The sequence below is a fragment of the Dermacentor albipictus genome, chromosome 5 (genome assembly GCF_038994185.2).
Source record: "Dermacentor albipictus isolate Rhodes 1998 colony chromosome 5, USDA_Dalb.pri_finalv2, whole genome shotgun sequence".
In the NCBI taxonomy this organism is placed as follows: domain Eukaryota; kingdom Metazoa; phylum Arthropoda; class Arachnida; order Ixodida; family Ixodidae; genus Dermacentor; species Dermacentor albipictus.
Genome location: NC_091825.1, coordinates 85,790,716 through 85,802,894, shown reverse-complemented (window position 1 = coordinate 85,802,894; position 12,179 = coordinate 85,790,716). Strand labels below are relative to the sequence as shown.

The 12,179-nt window shown below is 46.5% G+C and overlaps 1 protein-coding gene across 4 annotated transcripts in view; it reads left to right on the top strand.

Annotated features, from left to right (window-relative positions):
- LOC135905780 (glutamate receptor ionotropic, kainate 3-like) overlaps nucleotides 1-12,179 on the top strand; it is a 673,125-nt gene that overhangs the window by 383,935 nt on the left and 277,011 nt on the right. For all 4 annotated transcript variants that reach the window (XM_070539667.1, XM_070539668.1, XM_070539669.1 and 1 more), the window contains 2 exons: nucleotides 4,702-4,959; nucleotides 8,620-8,798. In XM_070539667.1, the coding sequence (XP_070395768.1) occupies nucleotides 4,702-4,959; nucleotides 8,620-8,798 (437 nt within the window). The remainder of the gene's footprint in view (nucleotides 1-4,701; nucleotides 4,960-8,619; nucleotides 8,799-12,179) is intronic.

Genomic DNA, 12,179 nt, shown 5'->3' with positions numbered 1-12,179 from the left:
CCGCCCCCTGCTACGCTGCCCTTTTCCCTTGGAATCCAGTCCGTAACCCTTAATGACCATCGGTTATCTTCCCTGCTCGTTAAATGTCCTGCCCATGCCCATTTCTTTTTCTTGATTTCAGCTATGATGTCATTTAGTCGGGTTGGTTCCCTCACCCAATCTGCTCTTTTCTTATCCCTTAACGTTACACCCATCATTTTTCTTTCCATAGCTCATTGCGTAGTCCTCAATTTAAGTAGAATCCTTTTCGTAAGCCTCCAGGTTTCTGCCACGTACGTGAGTACTGGTAAGACACAATTGTTATACACTTTTCTCTTGAGGGATAATGGCAGCCTGCTGTTGATGATCTGAGAATCCCTGCCATACGCACCCCAGCCCATTCTTATTCTTCTGACTATTTGATGTAGATTACTCCTCTACAATACGAAAAATGCACTATTACCGTGAGAAGAGAACTTGTAATCCAGAACATGCGCAAGAACAAGTGACGCCGCCTTGAAGTAAACTTCACTTCTGATTTCTACAATTCTCTGTTACCGACGTTTTCTTCACTTTTCTCTAGTTCAGTGGCTCCTCACTCGACACACGCTGTGGTCCCATTCTCATTCGCTCCTTTCTCCACACTCGGCCGCTTTTGATGCCGTCTTTTTCGCTTCCGCGTAGCTGACTTCAATTTCCTGTTGCCAACGTCTACACTTCATGTCACTTGTTCTACTTGTCTACCCAGTGACGCATACCCGTTCTGGAGGATTGGACAAAAAATCTTCGCATGCCTAATGCCACTTGCCTAAATGCACATACCCAATGACCCAAGCTGCATGTTCGTGCACAATCCCAGTGTTGCATACCGAGCGGCCCAAGATGGCGTGAAAGAAGTTAGGAGCAGACAGGGGCATGCTGAAAAGCGGACGAAGTTTCCAGAAAAATGCTTATCCCATTAAATATATAGGTGACCGGAAAGTTAGCAGGATTGGGCAACATGCTACTCTAAATCATTTTTTGATGAACGGAAGTCATTGTCGGTCACATTTCTCCGACAGCCTGTGAAAACGAGTATCGTACTAGAAGTAATTTTGTTTAAGATACACAGAAGTTACACCGCGCCCCGCGACTTCTAAGGCGCTCTTCTTTCTAGATTTTCAGTAAGAGAACTGGACCAGATGTTCTCGATACATGGCTTATAGTAACATCATACCGAATAAGAAGACGAAGGCAGAAAGACGTTACGTAGTGTTCGCAGTCGTCTACGCATACGTCTTCGTTTGCAGGGCGCTGTTATGGCTCGCCATTTTGTTAAAGACTTTTGGCTCCCTACAGCGTCACGGCCACTTGCATCACATAGGCAGCACCAGGACTACGTTTTGTTTTTCTGGCAAACTGCCTGCGCACCATATGATGCAGCAATGATCGCTCCACCCGTGACCTGGTCACTCAAGCTCATTATTCATTGCCCAAGCTGTCGCTGATAGCGCGTGAATAGCCCGAGGTAGAGCGGTAAAGGCCGCGATGCCGAGTGCACCGAGTATATAGGCTAGCTCGTAGAAGCGGCATATGGGCAGGCGCTAGTGATATCGCGCCTCGCGAGCTGGTGCCCACGTATGCAAATCATCTGCACCGTCGTAGGCAGTATGCCAACGAACAAGTATTCCACGCGCAAAATATGGGGCGATCAATCCATGCCGCCGTTATTTTATCTCTTCTTCCGAACGTGCTTCTCGTGCAAACGAAGCAGGCTGTAACGCTTGGCAGCGCACCGAGCCAGTGCAACAATTTACTTTCTGTATAACGAGGTGGGGGAGAAGTTGGTGCGGAAGAATTTTTCTGTTTATGAGGCATGGAACAAAGCTGCCGCAAATAAAAGGAAAAGGTGGTTCGTAGGTGCATGAGCTTACTGTGTATAACTTGGCAGTAAAACAAATAAAAAACATAAAGTAAGCATGAGCAAAAAATATAAACCGAAAGCAGGCGCGCGAAGTTTCGCAAATCCTGTGACATGGAAGCAAACCGTTGGCCACGAATTTGAGTGGCCGAAGCTTATTCATTCTGTGTGGTGGTCTACAATGTAGATTGTCATCCACACTGAGGTTACAATTCGACCATTTTTCACGGAGCATATGCTCGTCGGATGTGTTGATTCAGCAGTAATAAGGAATCAGCATCAGTATTTGAATAATTTCATTACTCGTTAATTGCAAGGAAAGCTGACTCAAACAATTCGGTACATTAGCCTCTCTAAGCTCGCTGACATTTCTTGATCATTACTGTAACTGGGTTAAAGTGCAGCCACGTTACAACACTAAACTCGGCAAAGGAAATACATTGCTTGTCCCAAATAACTAAGAAATAATTTTAGATACAACCGTGTCCTATAACCGAAGACTCACCGCCATCAATGTACCAGGTTTATAACACAAACCAATTCCAGAGGCGTTTAATCAAGAGCGTAGGTGAGCGGATCTTGTTATCTGTGCACGTAATTGTCTTAGCAAAGACTTTTTTTTAAATGATAGCATTACTCGGTACAAAATGTAGCATTCGACTTTGTGGTGTGTCCTAAATGGAGAATCTGATGGCACTGTGACCGACGGAGCGATAAATGAGGAGCCGCGAAATAGTGGAATGTTGAGTCACGTGACTGGAGGAGGGCGGTGGCGAATTACACAGATGCGAGCTCAGCGCGCTAAATTACGCAATGTTCTGCGATATATTGTTAGAGATTTAATTAACCGATAGCTGTGGTTCACATAGGTGTTCGCAGGCGTGCGTGATCACATTTCTAGAGATATTGTAAATTTCCAGTGAGCTTTTATTGGGATAGCTGCACGGTGCGTTTTATTGATGTAACTGTGGTGCACATGAGTAATATTTAAAGGGACACTAAAGGCACATACTAAGTCGACGTGCACTGCTTAAATGCCATTCCAGAAACCTCGCAACGCTTATTTCATGCCAACAAAAGGCTTAGTTTACGAGAAATCTGCATCTGAAGGGTCCGAATAGCTTTTTCTAAATTCAAATCTTCCGCCACCCAACCGGAGGAGTGGTAACGTCGCATGCGCCATCACAACTTTTTGCGGCCGTCGGTGAGTAAAACGGCGCCCTACAGACAGCGGTACAGAGCGAAGTTAGAGTGGTTAGACTCTTAACTTCGTTAGTTAGTTAGACCGTTCGGGCATCCCGCGACATTCCATGGGAGTTTAATTCTTTGCTGCTTGAAGCTTGTGCGAGTGTCGCTCAACTCCGCGCCGCCCGCGTGAAAGCGTGGGTGGCTTAATTCTTTGCTGCTTGAAGTTTGTTCGAGCGAGAACGAAACCTTTCGACTGGCCGGATCGTTGTCGCGGGTAACTTCAATGAGTTCTTTTTTCATAAAATAAAATAGGACTGGACAAATAGAGTTTTATTTCATATTATAATACAATACAGTGTTTCTTGCAACACGTTGTTGAGTACTAGTGACAGAATTTAACTGAGGAGTGCTGTCGTCATCGGAAACTACTTGCATGTTCCGGGGGAGTCTCTAATCACGTGCGGCATCTACCTCATTTTCTCTATAATTAAGGTTCTATTCGCGATGATATTGACACCTTGGAGATTCTATACCATTCCTCTATCACTTTATCTGGACTTAATATTTGACTTTAGTGTCCCTTTAACAGCAATGAACAAAAGGCAGCGTTTATGCTCAATTATTTCGGCTGACCACACATGACGTTGGAGACCTCTATGTAGAACAACAGGTCGACCGCTGCCCATAGACAGCAGCAGTAAATCTTAATGCCTCAATAACCCACAGATGACCATGACATAGGAGTTGTCATGCAGATGGTAACAGGTAATCATTGAATAACAGAGCCTCATATTCCTATCGTATTGCAATCACTTCATTGAAGCACGCTTATCCTGGAGGTTTTTTTTTTTTACAGCTTTGCGCGACATCGCTTTTTCTAAAAGACGAAAGGCTTAAGTGCCTCAAAGGTCAAAAATAAATTGACCGGCGCTATAAAAAAATTCACCATACGGCGTTATGGCACAAAATTCAATGGAACCAAACCTCATAGTGCCACCGATGACTACTGGCGAGACCCGAACGCACGACCACTGGTGCGAGTCAAGCTCTCGGTTTTCGGGGAGAGCTGAGCCCTAGACCTTTGCTGGGACCACACTTCAATGGCACCAAAATTGGTGGTGCCACCATTGATGGTTGAACCCACAACCTTCGATGGAAGTCGAACGCACGACCCTCAATGTTGTTTAAGTAACAGTTGATTAAAATAGGGTTAATTAAGGCACTCGAACCCACTACCTTTGATGGGAGCGGAACCGTCGACCTTTCGTGGGACCATAATTCAATGGCACCGAAATTGATGTTGCCACCATTGATGGTAGGACCCACGACCGCTGGTGGGAGTCGAACCCACGACCTTTGGTGGTTGAAAAGATTTGTAATCTGAAGTAACAACACATTGGAATGACGACGTCACGTAATTAAATTAATGTCTCGTGAGCGCGCAGGCTGCCGCCATCATCCTCTTTAGAGTATGCTGAAGAAGCTGTCAACATTTTTTTTTTTCAGAATTAGTGTATGGAAGTGTGGGATGTACCGACGGTTGGTACCAACCCTTGTGCACCAGCAGAAAAAGAAAATGTTTCCTGAAAGCTTCACCACGTCCTCTCTGCTGTTTCCTGTTCTCACTTCTGCAGTGTGCCGCCTGGTAGAGAAGGGTACGCGCGCCGTGCTAAGCCTGCAGTCTTCGAACGCGGCCGCTGTGGTACGCTCAGCGTGCGCGCGCTTTCAAGTGCCCTTCCTGCGGGTGCGCCGTTGCGAAGGAGGCGCTGACGGTGGCCACCCGTTCACGCTGTCCTTCCACCCGGACCCCGAACAAGTGGGCAGGGCACTGCTCGACTTGGTGCTTGCGTTGGACTGGACCTCCTTCACGATCGTCTACCGGAACCAGTCTAGTAAGTTTCAACGGCACACTCCATTCACGTTGTATACGACTTGGCGCAGGGATAATCTGGGGAAAATTAGGGGCTATCTGGGGGAACGGGAAATGGGGTAGATAATGTGGGAAATGAGGTAGCTAAGCACCTTGAAGACAGCAGTTATAAAATCGAAGCAAGTGACTGCTGGTACACCCTGGTGGAGAGACTGCCGGCGTTACCTCGATAACACTGAGTGAAGCCATAGCCAACCAGCCTCCGCCATTTTCTCTGACTACTGCCTTCCCTGGAATACTGAAGTCACTCAGTCGGTGCTATCGCAGGGTGGGGCTCTTGTGTCTTAAAATGAACATGTGAAATCGCGTTTTGCACAAGAAGTGTTCACACTTTTTCCATGGAGGTCTCTCCTCTTTAACATATCATTGTCTTATTCTCTATCTCCCATTTGCCTCTACGAACTACAGCGTAGAGAGCAATTTTCCATTCTTTGAATAGAGCTGCCACCTCGCACTGTATTTTCTACCCCTATGGGCGACTCTACACATGCCGTCAGAATTATCTGTGTTTCGACAGAGCTTTCTCTGTCTATCTCCCTGACACCTATGATGGTCGAGAAACTGCGAATACACATGGTATCGTGACTGTATTTATCGCCTCATGTGCGTGCATCATCTGCTTGTGCGCAAAAATCCGCCGATATTGATTACGATGTGGACACTCCGGAACACTGTAGGGCTTTGAATTTATCCTCAGACAGTAGCAGGTCGCTTCCTGTGCAAGTAAAGCGCCGTTGAGCTAAAATACAGCCACTACATGGAGGCAAAGATTCTATGATGGTAGTGCATTATCCGCATGTAATTAAAAGTGGGTCGCAGCTCTTTTCAGCTGAACTAAGAGTGTGGGTTAAGTAGTTAAGCTGGAAGGTTTGCCCTACACTCAGGGTTCATGTGGATGCGTTTATGTTCCGGTATTGTTATACCGGAACAAACAGCCGTTCAAATAATCCTCTATAAAGTGGATTAAGGTTAAAGAGGACAATAAGGTTAGTGATACGTAGGATTGTTCGCAATAGGAAGAGAGAAAGAGCAAAATTAGTCAAGAAGAAACAGACCAACCAAGACACAGTAAGGGGAAAAGCAGAGAATTCTGGCTAGTGTTCACAAACAAATATGCAGCTTTAGAACAGAAAGATGAAGATAACACAGAGGTATAGAATTAAACCATAACTAGGCTCGTTTCAGAAGAAGCAATTAAAGTGAGAGGTAAGGCATCACGGCAACTAGTAGGTAAGCTCCCACAGGTAACGAAAGACCTTATAATGAAGTAATGAAGCAAAGCATGGGAGTGTCTTTCATGGAAATAAAATTCGCTGAGCTCTCAAAGCTGATAAATGAGAAGGAAGTTAGCGTTATTCCAGATTATAACGTCACAAAAATTGAAGAAGCTGTAAGGAATGGCCGCAACGTGGAATCAGTAAGAAGAAGCCTTTGCATAGAACAGGGCAACCTGTATGCAGTGAAAGATAAGCAGGGTAATGTCATCAGCGATTTCAATCATACAGTAAAAGCAGCAGAGGAATTCTACACCGACCTGTACATTACCCAGAACAGCCACGCAACCGTCATTGGAAGTTGGGATGAAAGGAATACAGAGGCTCCTTCTATAACTAGTGATGAAGTTAGTTGGTCTTTACAAGTCATGACCCCGGAAAAGCAGTAAGAGATGAAATAGGAGAATATTTAATAAAATATGGAGAAGTTATTATGCTTGAAAAACCTGCGGCCTTGTGTACACCATTCATCACTGCATTTTACAGTGTACTGGAGAGCAGGAAGAATACTAATTTATTACAAGAGACCGGTTAAAAAAAAATTGAAACATTATAGGCTCATTACCTTACTTTCAGCATTGTTTAATATAGTCACCAAGATACTTTCTTATAACCTTAGGGCAACGCTTGGCTTCAATCAACCAAGATAAAAAGCTGGCTTCGGAAAGGGGATGCAATACATCGTTGTTATCAATCAGGTAATTTGGAAATATGCGGAGGAAAATCAACCTCCGTGTATGGTTTTAATAGACTATGAAAGGCATGGCACTTCATTCAGTAGAAATACCAGCAGTCATGGAGGCATTGCGTAATGAAGGAATACAGGAGGCATGCGTGAATATCTTGGGTAATATCTACAAATATTCTGCAGGTACCTTGGTTCTACACAAGAAAAGCAGGAAGTTACCTACCAAGAAAAGCGTCAGGCAAGAAGACAATGTCTTCAGTGCTGTTCACTGCATGCTTAGAAGAAGTATTCATGCTATTAGACTGGCAAGGCTTGGGAGTGAGGATCAACGGCGAGCATCTCAACAATCTTCGTTTGGCAGATGGCATTGTCTGCCTAGGCAATGCTGAGGACGAATTGCAAGAAATGATTAAGGACCTCAACCAAGAAAGGCCAAGAGCAGGGTTTAAGATTAATATGCAAAAGAGAATGACTAATACTCTGACAAAGGAACTATAATTCACAATCGTCAGCCAACCTCTAAAGTCAGTGCAGTAGTACATTTATGTAGGTAAATTACTCTCAAGGGTCCGTGATCATGACAAGGAAATTTACAGAAAAATAAAAATGGGTTGTAGTGTATACGGAAGGAATTGCGAAGTCTTGACTGTGAGCTTACCACGGTCGCCACAAAGAAGAGTTTCAAATCATTGCATTCTACCGATGCAATTCTATCTCACATGCAATGAGCATATGAGATAGAAGCTTGGAGGTTGAAAAAGAAGCTCCAGAACAAGATCTGTACTACGAAAAGAAGAGATGGAAAGGAAATGTTAGGCACAACGTGAAGAAACAGGAATTCAGCGGTGTGGACGAGAGAGCAAATGGCGATGGCAGACATCCTAGTTCACATAAAAAAAGAATTGCAGCTGGGCATGCCATGGCAAATCATTAGAGCTACAAAATTGATGCCGAGGGAAGGGAAGCGCAGTCGAGTACGTCACAAAATTATGTCAGGCTCAAGATGTGATCAGCTAGCGCAAGACACGGGTAATTGGTGGTCGCCAGAAGAGTTCTTCGTACTGCAGGGAATATAAAAATAGGCTGATGATGATAGTGAATTATTTATTCATTATAGCGAAAAGAACGAAAATGCGCCTGTTCATTGAGAGTACCACAACATTACCCTTTGTGTATCTATGTTATTAGTTTGATTATATGCTTCAGAGTCACCGCAACGGGTACGCGTTAGCCACTGCGATTGATTGGTATAATATTGTCTGTCGTTATTTCTGTTCCTTTGCGATCATCATTCCTACGGCCTATTATATGGCAGGATTATGAAGGCATACCTGACCAGCTAACAATGAAACACCGTCTACAGTCACTTGCACTGTCGCTGATGTCCAGTAGTGTCTTATCCTATAGTTAACAACGGAACCCAATCATGGAGCATGTTTTCTTCCTGTTTTCCTAAACAAATGCCTCTATTATTGCCTCTCAAGAAGCTTGTGTGTTCAGTTTATACTGTACTGGATAATGTACTGGATTACAATAATGGGTTCAACTGCACAGCATAGAACTCTATACTTTTGCACGGCTCGTTCTGTCAGTACTATTTTTGACAATATCACTCGTTATCTCATTCTCTGTATGGTACGTCTTGTCGCTCTGTTCACAGGCTTCTTCCGACTCAGAGAAGTGCTCAAGTACGGTCAGAGGCCACCGGCGAAGGTGCGCCTCGTCCAGTGTGCGGACCAAGGGAGCTACGACAACGTGCTCCAAGACCTCAGGCGCAAGCGGGAACTACGCGTTCTTCTCGAGCTCAGCACTGCGGAGATCGACACATTCATGAAAAAAGTGAGAAAAACATTAGTCCCATGGGATGACCAATCTACCTAGCTCTGAGTAATTTGCAGAAAGCTTGCCTATCTCTGATGACGCCAAAAGGAAGATTTCCTTGGTGTGAGTTCGGCCATATACGTCAAAATCACACCAGCTACTGTGCATTTCGGAGCGAAAAAAATAAACTAAAGGAAATCGGTAAACAAGACACTGGATAAATTGGCGGTGGGTAAAGAAAATTTCAGGACTGATTTTCTACTCGCCACGCGTTTATTCAGTGCAACTCACAGGCAAAAAGTTCTCTCAACGTTTGCTATACACGTGGAAACATTCTGTGGCAATGAAGGGAAAGTTAGGGAAGCAAAGCGCGCACAAGTGGCAGCGCTTCTGAAAAGAGTGCCGTGTTATCATCCACGTTAGTTTAAGCTGGGGAAGAGAAAACATAAAACACCTTATTAGCAACAGTTCAATAAGGTAAAGCACGCCGCTGAATGTAAAGGTTTACTCATTTTGCGGCTTTTGCCTTCCGCGTCCGGGCAAACGCGAAACTATCGCACGTGGAGACTGCGTCGATTCAACGTCTGTTCCGAGGAACCAAAAGCACTGTCAAACGCAGGCGGACTACTTGGTGCCATAACACATGTGAAGCGACCACGTGCCCATAGCTTTCCCTTCACTGCGGCACAAAGTTGCCCGCGAGTACAGATAGCTCAAGGGTGTGTGCGACCTCGCGCAAATACAGCATACCGATGGGTTAAAGGCAAGTGCTGGGGTGCTATGCAGGATGCGCCGAGTTTCGCTTTCGCACGAGTTTTACCCGAGTTCGCTCGATGGCACTCAGGGAACAAAGATATCATGAAACGGCCAAAAACAGCAGGCAAAAAAAAAATGTCGAGAAAAAGCCGCTTATGCCAACATGCACGCATCCTGCTTCCGCGTTTCAAGCACAGAAGGCTGCACAACGAAACGCGCCAGCGCCGCGTATTGTTATCAACGTATTAATTCAATTTAGTAATGCGGTGACTGACCCTCTGTCTGTCTGCACACTCGCCGCGAGCCGCTTGCCATGCCTTTCTCGGGCGCGTCGAAGGCGCGCCTCCTCTTACAGGCATGCATTATCGTTCTATTCTCCGTCGAATGCGCACAGGGCACTAGCGGTGCTTTCTTGTACCAACACTTGCCCCCAATCAAATACTTTAAAATGCAACAAATAAAATAGCAAGCATGTTCTTGAAGTATCTGTTTTTCGTTTTGAATGCTACATATTTTCTGGTGACAAATGGATATCGAGTGAGTTATTACATTTTGCACTTTTGGCCGCGAGTGGTGACAGTGAGACAAGAGCTTACAAGCAGATACACTCTAGAGGGTCGCACCCACGAGGGAGTTCATACGGTCGCCAGGGGTGGGTGCTGCAGTGCTATTCTCGATAAATTCATTCATGAGAATGACCTGACCGTTCTCTGTCCATTAGGGGAATGGCGACGCAGCGCCGCGGCATGGCTATTCACCGCAAGCGCTTCGGTGGGGCTCTTGAGACCGCCACTTTACCAACGAAAAACGACACTCGAGCCTTAGAGGCGGGAGCGACGGCTGTCGTTGCGAAACGGCGGTATGGTATTCTGGGGTCCGTAGTAACGCAGCACAGCGAAATTGTAAAAGATTACCTGTGTGGGCGAAGCCTCCACGATGCTTTGCGAAGAAGCGCGTGCTGCCCAGCGACACAATTCATCGCTTGTCATCGCTTATTGCCCCGTGAAGGTGCCTTTGTGCATGTACGTACGCAATATTTGAGCGTGTTTTGCACTCCAAGATGCTTGACGATTGCCTCTCCTGAAGCTAACAGCGATCGCAGATGGATATCGCAACGACACCGCAGCAATCGTATTTTGGCAAGTGAGGGCACTTATGTGCAGTTTTGAAATGGGACTTCGAGTGGAGGAAGGTGTTGCAACTGTTTAGCGCGCAGTGCTTGTGATGAAGAAACGCCATGAAAAGCGAGCGATTATCGATGCTGACCGTGTTTGCGACACTGTGGCACCAATACATCACTGGTAACGGAGCAGCCATCTCAAACGACAGCTGCGATACGTTCTCATTGGGAAACATTTACACACTCCTCAGCATCTTCGTCCACCACGGCGCATCGACGCCTTGCAAGCCCCTATAGTGACGTGCCGATAATTATTTGCTGCGCGCTACATCACCACATTGCTGGCAATAAAACCGTGTTGTTGGGCTGTCACTGCCCGAGAAGATTTATGCATAAGGCAGCAACAGTCGATGCGTTGTTTTTGGTAGTGGTGGTCAGTACATGACCGACGACAGTGCGTTATGCGAGTTTTATTTCGGCGGTCAAGATTGTTGATGCCTCTCAGCTTAGCACCGCAACGTGGTTACCGAAAAATAGGTTGGGCGTAACCCGTGGTGGGGGCGCGCACTAGAGTTACAAGCCCCGTGTGGGGCATTACCCGTGGTTGTGAATGACAGGAGATCTCGTTCCAAATTCGTATATCGCCCCCTCCCCCCCCCCCCCCGGCGATTTGAACTCCAGAAAATGGCGGCGGCAGCAGAAGCCTTTGTCATCGGATCCAGCGGTAGCACGCATCAATATGATTGTCTGGAACCGTTCACTTACATGACCGACGTAGGTTTCAGTGTCATTTTCGCCTTTCGAAAACGTTAGTGCGCTGGCTGTGTGAAATATTAGGCCAAGACCCTCGGCTGCGGACACAGTGTGACGGGCAAATTACGCTGTCTGAGCACAGAATGCTGTGACTGCGCAGCGGAACAAGAGTTCGTGCGAACGCTTCGGCTCGCTCCGGCTTCAAGCGCTGTGCTTCTACCGTGACCAAGAGTCAGGCCAGTTCTGGTGGCTTTATAGGTGTGCTGGGGCGCTCGGAAGGACTTGGGGTTTAACCCAGACAAACCAACCTGCGAAGGCGAAGTGGTCACATTATATAGAAAAACTCAGAATGCACGCTTGGTTGTCTACCACGGTGCAACAGGTGCCGAAAACTGTTGTCACAGTTACATGGTACCACTGCGCTGCACGCGCAGGGAGGCGAAGGAAGTTACTCCGCAATCACGGACCACCACGGCCGTATGAACGTCCGCCCCTCCAGGTGGTAAGTGAGTTGGCTTACCTACTGCGTGAGCAAAAGCGTAGACATGCGGCTGTTGAAGGAGATGCCCCGCGACTTGTTTCCTTTGCCGATGCCCGCCATCGCCGAATGGAGGAAGTACGGCCCTGTGGTCGTGAGGGATGAGCTGCTGGCGCGAGCTCCATTCCGGGGCCGCGGCAAGATAGTGCAAATTCACGAAGGCATTCTTCGCGGCAAGGAGAGTGCAGTGGTAACAATAAAATTCAAACAGCGCCAGATGACAGGACCAGAA